General features: G+C 39.1%; 1 protein-coding gene across 1 annotated transcript; it reads right to left on the bottom strand.

The window, feature by feature from the left end:
* Positions 1–308: 308 nt before the first annotated feature.
* LOC129084739 (taste receptor type 2 member 7-like) lies at positions 309–1,251 on the bottom strand. The gene has a single exon (XM_054590935.1). The coding sequence runs from the start codon at positions 1,249–1,251 to the stop codon at positions 313–315; it is 939 nt and encodes a 312-aa protein (XP_054446910.1). The 3' UTR covers positions 309–312.
* Between the last annotated feature and the right edge of the window lie 10,262 nt (positions 1,252–11,513).

Genomic DNA, 11,513 nt, shown 5'->3' with positions numbered 1-11,513 from the left:
ACGATTTAGAACTATGAAAATACTTTCTCCTCTCACAGTTAATATTAGGATATTAATGTCTATTTGTTCTAAAACATGTTTAAAAAGACCTCTGATGGGAGGGAGAGAAGTGAGACAAAGAGGGAGACAGAGAGAGACAAAGGGGCAAAGTAAGTTTTACGTGCGGTTTCCTAAGTTATAAATATGCAGAATACATTTTAAAGTAATCCACCATTAGACACCAACATTGATGTAGGAACTGAAGGTAATTAAGAAACATTTTCTTCCTTTGTCCTAGAAAATGATAGTCTGTCTTCAGATCTGTTTACGCTGTCAGAAATGCCTTCTTTTAAGTGCATGCATTACTTTACATAGCACCCTTTGAGATGCTTGTCTTAATTTATTGTTTCCCAGAATTAAGATAAATGAATGGCTTGAGGGATAGATTAAAGCCACCAACTCACCAATCATTACAGCTAATTCAGTCTCTGGCATGAAGTAACTGGAGGTGGCTATGAAAAACGACAAATAGTAGACAATGAAAAGTAGGAGGAAGGAGATGATGGCTTTCATGGCTCCCACGTGGGCATCTGTGCTGGGGCCTCTGCACCCTGTGGCCTTGAGCTGCATCTGCTTGATATGTCCCCACAGGGAGAGGATCAAAAGGAGGAATGAGATTAGGGACACCGAAAAGGGGAACAACGTTAACAGATTGAGATATACCTTGAAGGAAGCATATTGTGCTTCATTTTCCCGGCATCTCACAGTTAAGTTTGTTTTCCTCTTCGTTTTGACACAAAGCCTGAAATCATCACTCCAATTCCCAGTGACAGGAAGGCTAATAAACACCGAGAGGGCCGAGCACGCCAGCAGGATCCCAGGAATCGTCCTGTCAATCCTCCACCTCATCCAGAGGAAAAGAGGATGGAAGAAATTAGCTATCTTGAAGAAATAGAAAATGCTGAGACAGGTGGCAAACCAGACACTGACGTGGTTGGTTAGTGTCCAGAAGAAGTCAATGATTCTCATTTGTTTACCAGTGGCATAGATATCTGGGTACAGCACCAACATAAAAAAATCTAATAGTATGATACACAATAGACAAATTCTGGATATGGCCAGACTTGTGAGGATTAAATCAATGGAAGCCATCTTCTTATTCTTGATCCAGTCCATGCAGTTTACCAGTCCAATAAATGCATTTCCTAAAATCCCCATTGAAAACTCTCCAATTGTTACTATAATTAAGGTGTTGTTTACTTCATCCGACATGTTAAAACAGAGTAATATCCAATTTGTGTCTATTTGACCTGGCGTAGTATGATATCTACATCTACTTCTTAGATTTTGCTGTTATTTTCCTCACCTCTTTTATGGTAGTCTGTCTTATGTTGGAGACTGGAATGGCAAATGAAAACTGCAGCTGTCTTCATTAAATCCTAATTAGTCGACAAACAATGTGGCTGGTGATGCCTGGCCTGGTCGCTGTATGTCCATTTACCTTCCCAGTGAGTTTTACTTTTCCACATATCATTAATTTAGGCTGAGCTGCTGTTTGCTGAGATGCAAATTAGGCCGATTCACTATCATGGCCCCACACTGTCTCAGGTTACATTTTGCAAATTTTGGATTTATTACTCTGTGATGTATGCTAGTAACCTCAGTAGGCATGCCAGATTTAGCAAATAAAAATATAGGACACCCAGCTATATTTGAACTCCAAATACAACAAAAATTACAGTGTCTGGCAGAAGTAAGGTCTGCTTGAGTGCGGTTGATAGGGTAATAATATGGCTGTAATGATTTAGAGTTTTAATTTGAACATTTCACCTAAAATGTCATATGGTGTGCTTAAGTGTGATACTGTTATGTTACAGAATTACATGCTTGTGATTTTGTAATAAAAGATTTGTAATAAAAAAGGGGCATTATTTGTGCCAGACCTTGTGGGTTTTTTTGTTGTTTTTTTTTTAGTGTATGTCCCAAATACATGACATAACTACTTCCAAGATATACTGAAATTTAAATTTAATTGAGTGTCCTGCATTTTATCTGGGAAACCTAAACCTCAGGCATTTGTGGCAGTTACAAAATGGTCAAAATTTGAAATTTATAAAGAAATCTTCATTTTGTTGAATGATAGTATTAATTAGTGCTATAAATCCAAAGTTTGATTTAGCATTGAGAGCTATATTCTTCCAAGAATTTAAAAGGTTAACACTAAATATAAATTATTTGGTTCTAAAAAACATTTTAGCTCATTTTATCTTGGTTGCTTAGATGAAAAATTATATGGCGCGCCTCTTAAAATAATTCATTGTCTTATTAATCAAGTGATAATTAAAGGTCATTTAGTTTGTCATACTATATATACATATATGTATATATACATATATACACACATATATAGTATACATATATACATATATATAGTATGACAAACTATGTATGTATATGAAGGTGAAAGAGCCATAATCAAGGAGAGTATTTATTGATTACCTTTAGATTTTTCCTTTTCATTTAAAATGTTCCCAAGGGAAGTTGTATAAACAGGAAGGAAGAGAGTAAAAATCCTGTGTTCCATTCTTCTCTCCACCCTCCTCCTTACCAAAGAGCATCTGAGTATCTAGATCCTTAGCTCTTCTAACCTGTTAAGCAGGAGACTGATGAATACATTTATCTCATTTCTACAGAATAACTCTGCTTTTGAAATAGCTTCTCTAATTCAAGTTGCTGAGAAACACTTTACTACCTAGCATTTTCATGGAATAATTTTGGGATATTCATACTTTCCTTGGGAATGCAATTCTTCTCTCATCCTTTTTTTTTTTTTTTGATCTTTTTATTCTTGTTTATTCTATTTGTCCCAATTTTTCACCCTTTGCCCTCCTCCGTCCAGTCGGCCGAGCAACCAGCTCACATAGTCTGTCATTACAACATTGTCTGTGTCCATGAGCCATTCATACATGTTCTTTGACTAATCCCTTCCCATTCTCTACACCATTCCTCCTCTCCCTGCTTTCCTTGGTCATCTGTGAGTCTCTTCCCTGTTTCCAAGTCCCTGATTTTGTTTTTTTTTTGTTAGTTTATTTTGTTCATTTGATTCTTCTTGTAGTAAGATCATATGGTATTTGTCATTCAACCCCTGGCTTATTTCACTTAGCATAATAGTCTCCAGTTCCATCCATGTTGTTGCAAAGGGTAGCAATTCCTTCTTTCTTTGTGCTGCATAGTATCCAATTCTGTAAATGTACCACAGTTTTTTAATCCATTCATCTACTGATGGAAACTTAGGCTGTTTCCAACACTTGGCTATTGTAAATAGCATTGGTGTTTTGGCATTCTTAGGTATATTCCCAGCAATGGAATCACTGGGCCAAAAGGCAGTTCCATCTTCAGATTTTTGAGAAAATTCCATTTTGTTTTCCACAGTGGCTGAACCAGTCTGCATTCCCACCAATAGTGCACTAGGGTTCTTTTTTCTGCCCATCATGCCGGCATTTGGTGTTTCTTTCTTTTAAAAAAAAAATTGTTTTTATTGTTATTCAATTACAGCCATCCCCATTTTCCCCCCATTACTTTCCCCTGTGCTACTCACCCCCCCCACCTTCCACATTCAGTCCTCTCCCCTGTTGTCTTTGTCCATGGATCTTTTTACACATGTTCCTTTACTTGACACTTCCCCTTCTTTCCCCCATTAGCCCCCTCCTCCTTCCCCTCCAGTCACTGTCAGTTTATTCTTTATTTCCATGTCTCTGGTTCAATTTGCTTGCTTGTTTGTTTTGTTTATTAGGTTCCACTTATAGGTGAGATCATATGGAATTTGTCTTTTGCCACCTGGCTTATTTCACTTAGCATAATACTCTCCAGTTCTGTCCATAATATTGTGAAGGGCAAGAGTTCCTTCTGTCTTTATGCTGTGTAGTATTCTATTGAGTAAATGTACGAGTTGTTTGATCCATTCATTTACTGATAGGGACTTAGGTTGTTTCCATACTTGGCTATTACAAATAACGCTGCTATGCACATTGGGGTACATAGGTTCTTTTGAATTAGTGTTTCAGGATTCTTAAGGTATAATCCTTGCAGTGAAATCACTAGATCAAAAGGCAGTTCCATCTTTAGGTTTTTGAGGAAATTCCATGCTGTATTCCGCAGTGCCTGCAACAGTCTGCATTCCCACCAACAGCGTGCTGGGATTCCCTTTTCTCCACAACTTCACCAGCACTTGTTTGTTGCTTTGTTAATGATGGCCATTTTGACTGGTGTGAAGTGATATCTCATTGTGGTCTTAATTTGCATCTCTGATGGCTAGTGAAGCTGAGCATTTTTTCATATGTCTATGGGCCAACTGCATGTCCTCCTTGAAGTGTCTATTCAGGTTCTTTGCCCATTTTTAAATTGGATTTTTTATATTCTTGGTGTTTAGTCATATGAATTTTTATATATTTTGGAAATTAAACTTTGTTCAATGTATCATTGACAAATACATTCTCCCGTATTATTGGTTCCCTTTTCATTTTGCTATTTTCTTTAGCTGTGCAGAAGCTTTTTAATTTGATGTAGTCCCATTTGTTTATTTTTTCCTTTATTTCCCTTGCCTTAGGGGATATATCAGCAAAAATATTGCTACATAAGATATCTGAAATTTTACTGCCTACATTTTCTGCTTGGACTTTTATGGTATCATGCCTTATGTTTAAGTCTTTTATTCATTTGTGTTTATTGTGGTGTATCGTGTGAGTTGGTGGTCTAGTGTCATTTTTTGCTTGTACCAGTCCAGTTCTCCCAAAACCATTTATTGAAGAGGCTATTTTTTTAAATTTATTTATTTATTTAATTTTATTTTAATTTATTTTTTCAAATACATTTGTCTCTGCCTTCCCCCCACCACTTTCCCTTGCCCCCTTCCTCCTTCCCTCCCTCAGCTCTTCCCCTTTGGTTTTGCCCATGAGTCCTTGCTATATGTTCCTTGACTTTCCCCTTCCCTTCCTTTTCCCCGCCCCCGCTCCCTCCTTCCCTCTTGTCTCTATTGATTTCTTTTCCTTTCAGTGTTGCTGGTCTTATTTTCCTTGCATCTTTGTATTGTTGGTTAGGTTCCGCTTATAGGTGAGATCATATGGTATTTGTCTTTCGCCCCCTGGCTTATTTCGCTTAGCATGATGCTCTCCAGTTCCATCCATGCTGTCGTGAAGTTTAGTAGTTCTTTTTTTCTTTCTGCTGCGTAGTATTCCATTGTGTATATGTACCATAACTTTTTGATCCAATTGAAGAGGCTATTTTTACTCAATGATTTCAATTTTCTTGAATTTGTTAAGCCTTGTTTTGTGTCTTATCATTGTGGTCTCTCTTTGAGAATGATCCATGTACATTTGAGGAGAATGTGTACTTTGCTTCTTTGGGGTGAAATATTCTATAAATATCAATTAAGTCCATTTGATCTAGATTGCCATTCAATTCTGCAATATTCCTGTTGATTTTTTTATTGGAAGATCTATCTATTGTTGACAGTGAGGTGTTAAAAGCCCTTATAATGATTGTATTGCTATCTATCTCTTTCTGAAAGTCCTCCAATATTTTCCTTATATATTTAAGTGCACCTACAATTGGGTGAGTATATGTTTACAAGAGTTCAATCCTCTTGTTGGACTACTCCCTTATGTAGTGACCTTATTTGTCTTGCTATGGACTTTGATTTGAAGTCTGTTTTGTCTGATATAAGTATTGTTACCCCAGATTTTTTTTCATGTCCATTTGCATGGAATATTTTTTTCTATCCTTTCACTTTCAGCCTGTATATATCTTTTGTTCTGAGGTGGGTCTCTTGTAGACAGCATATATGTGGGTCATATTTTCTTATCCATTCAGTTACACTATGTCTTTTGATTGGAACATTTAATCCATTTACATTTAAAGTTATTATTTATAGGTACTTATCCATTGCCATTTTTCTCTTTCTCTGTTTCTTCTTTGTAAAGCAGAACCTTTAGTATCTCTTGCAGTACTGGATTGGTGGAAATGTACTCTGAGCCTTCTTTTGTGTGGGAAGCTCTTTGTCTTCCATTTTAAATGAGAGCCTTGGTGGGTAGTGTAATCATTGTTGCAGGTCCTTGTTTTTCATTACTTGGAAAATTTCATGCCAATCCCTTTGGTTTATAATGTTTCTGTTGAGAAATCAGCTGATAGCCTTTTCAGAGCTCCCTTGTATGCTACTAGCTGTTTCTCCCTTGTTACTTTTCACATTCTCTCTGTTTTTAAATTCTGCCATTTTGATTGTAATGTGTCTTAGAATGGACAGCTTTGGGTTCATCTTGATTGGGGTCCTCTGTGCTTCCTGGACTTGTGTGACTTTTTCCCTCAGAAAATTAAGGAAATTTTCTGTCATTATTTTTTTTGATAAGTTTTCTATCCCTGCTCCTTTTCTTCTCCTTCTGGTACTCCTATGGTGTGACTATTGTTACGTTTCACATTGTCCCAAAACTCCCTTAAACTATCCATGTCTTATTTGATTCTTTTTCCACTTTATTTCTCTGACTAGTTGTTTTTTTTCTACCTTATCTTCCAAGTCACTGATTTGATCCTCTGTTTTGTTTAGCCTGCTTTTAATTCTTTCAAGTGTGTTTTCATTTCAGATATTGCATTCTTCATTTCTAACTGGTTCTTATTCATGTTTCTATGTCTTTTTTCATGCTGATGTATGTCCCACTTAGTTCCTTGTAGTTCTCACTAAGTTCCTTGAACCTCTTTGTAACCATTACTTTGAACTCTGTCTGGTAAATTGCTTGCCTCAATTTCACTTGGATCTTTTTCTGGAGATTCCTCCCTTTCTTTCATTATTGTGTTGTTTTTTCTTCCCATTTTAGGTGTCTCTTTGTTTTAGTTCCTATGAATTAGATTGATTTGTTTTGACTCTTTGTCTCGTGGAGTGGCCTTGTGTGTTAGGAGTCCTGTGGGACCCAGTGGTGCCTCGTCCTTGACCTCCTGATCTGGATGCTCTAGGAATGACCACTGTGTGGATTATGTGGACTCTCCTGTTGTATTTGGGTCCTGATTATTATTTGCCTATTTGTTGGTAGGTACTCCCCTCCATTTTGCTGCCTAAAAGTCTCAGCCCCCACCATGTGTTTATGCTGTTGTATAGGTACTAGCAACACTAAGCAAAACACCACAAAAACAACACCAAAACAAGCAACCCTCCCCCAACTACCACAGTAATATCAACCACAGGAGAGCAAAGAATAATAACAGTGGAAACTGTCGTGTAATATTAAAGAAAGAGGGAAAAGAAAAAGAATATGAGAAGACCAGAGGAAAGAAAAGTCATTATGAGAGGAAAAAGGAGAAGAGAACTATTACTCATAAAGAATCGGAAGAGGCAAACAGGTAAAAAGAACACAGAAACATAATAAAAATAACAAAGGAGTGAAAAAGGGAACAGATGAGTAATCAAAGATAAGAGTAGAATTGGAGATATGAAAGAAAAATTAGAGCACCAAAAATAAAAGAAAAGAAAAGATAAAAAAGATTTTAAAATGGCTGTGCAAAAGAAAAGAAAATAGCTCTGGCTGGTGTGGCTCAGTGGATTGAGTGCTGGCCTGTGAAACTAAGAAAAAATAGCTAAGATAATGAAAAATGAAACAAATGGCTTTGCCTCAGCGTAGTTTAGATCTTGCCTCCTGGTTTCTCCCTTCAGAGACCACTCTGATGTCTAAGTCTGCTGAAAGCCAGTGTCAGGTGCTGTCCACAGCTGGTCCTGGTCAGCGTTTTTAAAGCTACAGGTGATCCACAGTTTGTGGTTGATTCCTCCAGGCTTGGTTGCTCCCAGGGTGGGCCTAGCTGCTTTGCAAAGCTAGGTTTTATCAACACTAGGTCCAGGAGTGTCTCAGCAAATGTCCCAAGTCACCACAGGATCTGCTTCTGCCTGTCTCTCTGTCTGCTGGTCTGCTGTCAATCTTAGACTAGTCTCAGGCTTGACTATTTCTGAGAGGGTTTCTGGTGGATATAGGGGGCTGTGATTCCTGAATCTTCGATGGAAGGTGCCTTTTAGACTTCATGGAAGACGGTGGGTATGTTCCCCCTTCCCTGAGCCACTAGACTGAGTCTGTCTGGGATTATTTCCCTGTACTCCAAGGCAGGACCCTTAGTAGGTTTCCAGAGCCCAGATTTTGGGTCTGCTGGGTGCCAGGAGGGTGTTTCTGTGGCTCTCCTGTGAGGGGGAAGCACCAGTCTGTTTCCCAGGGTAGTGTATGGGTTGGCTGCCTTCTACCGCCAGTCTCTGATGACCCCTGAGTCTGTTCATGTTGTTTTCTCCTCAGCAAAGGTTAAGATGGAGGATGGGAGAAAAGGAAGGAAAATAAATAAATAAATAAATGAAACAGGAGACCAAGATAAAGCGAAATGAAAAAAGAACAAAAAATGTTGCTGAGAGCCAACAGGATTTCAGAGGTTGTAGCAAGGGGATTTCCAGAGGCTGGGCGGGGGCATGGAATCTCACTGGGAGAGGCTAGCTCTTCTCAGGAACGATGGCTGCTGTCGAGCTCAGAAATATCTGGAACCTGAATATCCCACAGTTGTTCTCCCAAGACTCTCCCCAGTGCCTCCCACTCCAGGCTCTCCTCATGCTACTCTAGTCTGCACCACCCTCCCCTCGCTGGAGCCCAGTTTAAGTAGCTGCAAACACAAAACCTGTGCTTTGTCCCTTTAAGGAAAAAAAGATGGTGGGTTTGTCTCCAGTGGTTTTCATCTCTCCCAGAGCAAAGAGCCCCCATGGTACAAACTCCTTGATCTCCTGATCTGGATGCTCCAGGAATGATCATTGTATGGGTTATGTGGACTTTCCTCTTTTGTCTGGTTCCTGATTTTTATTGGCCCATTCATTGGTGGGAACTTCCCCCCATCTGGCTGACTAAGGGGCTCAACCCCCAGACCCTTTGCCTCTGCCTTGAAAGGGCTTCTAGGTGTGAGTTGGATCCCCAGTCAGGGCATGTACAGACCACCTATCAGCGTTTCTCACACCGATGCCTTTCCCACTCTCTCCCAAATCAATGAATTATATATATCCTGTATGCATTGTCTTCTTTCAAGTCTCATATCACCCTGATGGGGTAGGGGAAGGAAGGGAAGAGTCTAGCAACAAAACTATAACCCTGGATGGTGGCAGGGTGCTCATGCTACTCCCTCCAGTGAGTCTCAGCCTCTGGCTCCCGCTGCTGGCTCCTGTCACCCCAGTTGCCTTTCTTTGTCCCCAGCCCTCCTGGTTCCTTGGGTGAACTACGGCCTCCTCAGTCAGACTCTGTCCCATTCACAGTTCCAGTGGCACCCAGGGACAGGGAGATGATAGCCCCTCCCTGGCAACTACCATAGCCCCCAGGCCCTGGCTCCTGGTGGCTGTGGGGTGCACAGCCCTTCCTGGGTGGAGGGCACAGAGACAAGTCCAGGAGCCAAGGTGTGACCACTCCAGGGGCTTTTTCCTGAGGAGGATATTGTAGTTTCCTCAGACTGGCTCCTGCTCCAAACATGTGCAGCCAGACATGCCAGGCTGGGTGGTGTCAGAGGCAGCAGCTCCACCAGGAGAGCCCGGGCTGCCCATTCCCCAGTGCCCTGCAGGCGGGCAGGCTCTCATACACTCACGCACACACCCCGCACACTCATCTGTGCACATACTCACATGCACCTGCTCTCACTCACACTCACCTGGAATTTTGAGTTGATTGCTCTGTGGTTTAGCTGCAAGGCTGGTCCAGGGCTGGGAGCAAGTGGACAGAGCTTCCAGCTACTTGACAGCCATCTTGGAACCTCCTCTATTTCTCATCCTTTCTCAAAGGCCAAATCTTCATTCTTAAGATATAGTCCTGGTTATTGTGCAAGTCACCTCATTATAGCTTTGTTCACAGGTAACTACTTTCCTCCAGAAATGATCCTTGGCCCAAGCATGTCATTTTCTTCTCCATGGTGTTCTGGTAAATAAAGTGCTCACAAGAGCTATGATAACACCTTTGCCCAAATAAATTTTAGATTAATAATTTAAAAAATAAATGCAGGCTTTATGCTTACTAGTGTTGTGTAGTGTAGAAGCTACTGTGGAAAACATTATGAAAGCTCCCCAAATTTTTAAAAATATAACTATCCTATGATCCAGCAACCTCATTCCTGGGTCTATATCCAAAACAACTGAAATCAGGATTTTGAAGAGATAATTTGCACTCTTAAGTATATTGCAGCATTATTCACAATAACTAAAATGCAGAAATAACCTAAATTCCCACTGACCAGTTAGTAAAGAAAATGTGCTGTATACATACAACAAAATATTATTTCAGTCTTAAAAAAAGAAGGAAATCTTTCAATATGAAAAAAAGTGGGTGAAACTGGAGGATGTTATGCTAAGTAAAATAAGCTCATTACAGAAAGGCAAATTTCTCTTATATAAGGTATCTAAAATAGTGAAACTCATAGAAGCAAAGAGTAAAATGGTGGTTACCAGGGCCTGAGGAGAGAGAGAAGTGGAGAGCTGCTATTTAACAAATATAAAGTTTCAGTTACAATTAAGTTCTAGAGATCTGCTGTACAACATCATGCCTATAGTTAACAATACTGCATTATACACTTAAAATGTTATATTACTGCAGATATTACTGTAGATGGGTTAATTTACAGATGACTAATTTACAGCATAATCAATAAATCTTTAAATCATGGATCAGTGGGGGGTTTTTTTGGTCATTATCTTGACTTTGATATCACTCTAGAAGTGTCCAGCTCTCCTCTGAAATAAGATCACTTTTACATTCATGAAGAATAAACCAATTAATTGATTGTTCCAAACAAATGTGTTGACTATATTTGTAGCCTGGGCAAATTATAATGATCCCCTTTAGTGAGTGATAACAGAAATGTCTGTTCAAAACTGCTCTCATACAAATTAAAAGAGATCATATTCATGAATTTGCAAGAGGCATCATGCTGGTCAGCACCATGTATTTGGACCCGTCAAAGTGAGCTTCAAATAGGGAGCCACAGAAAGCTAACAACATGTGTTCATTAAAAATCAAAATGTGTAAATGAGCACCATTTTCATCACCATAAGTTATGAATTTTCCACAACTCATGTCTCCTAGTGGAAATAGATTTTAGGTTTGGCAACAATCAGTGCAATCAGATTGTGGAGGGTTAACTAAGATTCATTCAGATGTTAATTTTTGTTTTTATATAAATGGTTAATTAGAGAAGGATATGATACAAACTGAATTACAGATACCATAGTGTTATTACTCAGGCAGTCACATGGCAACATTTACTAAGAATTTACTCTCTATGTTTATTAGAAGTGAAAGATGCCAGATAAAGACTTGTTATCTTTAGTTTTATTTATTATGATAAATGCTGTCTATGACAATTTACTTTCTGCAATGTCTCTTGGATAACAAATTTTCATCTAAAATTAAGAAATTCACACTTTAAATTATTCTAGTACCTTGACACCTTTTATAAGATTTATGATCTCACATTCTGCACTGTAGTCATTTCTGTAGATG

The sequence above is a fragment of the Pteronotus mesoamericanus genome, unplaced genomic scaffold (assembly GCF_021234165.1).
Source record: "Pteronotus mesoamericanus isolate MK-2021 breed Mesoamerican mustached bat unplaced genomic scaffold, CSHL_Meso_final scaffold_21, whole genome shotgun sequence".
Classification (NCBI taxonomy): Eukaryota; Metazoa; Chordata; class Mammalia; order Chiroptera; family Mormoopidae; genus Pteronotus; species Pteronotus mesoamericanus.
Note: the sequence above shows the minus strand (reverse complement) of the source record. Positions and strands in the feature narration are given on the sequence as shown.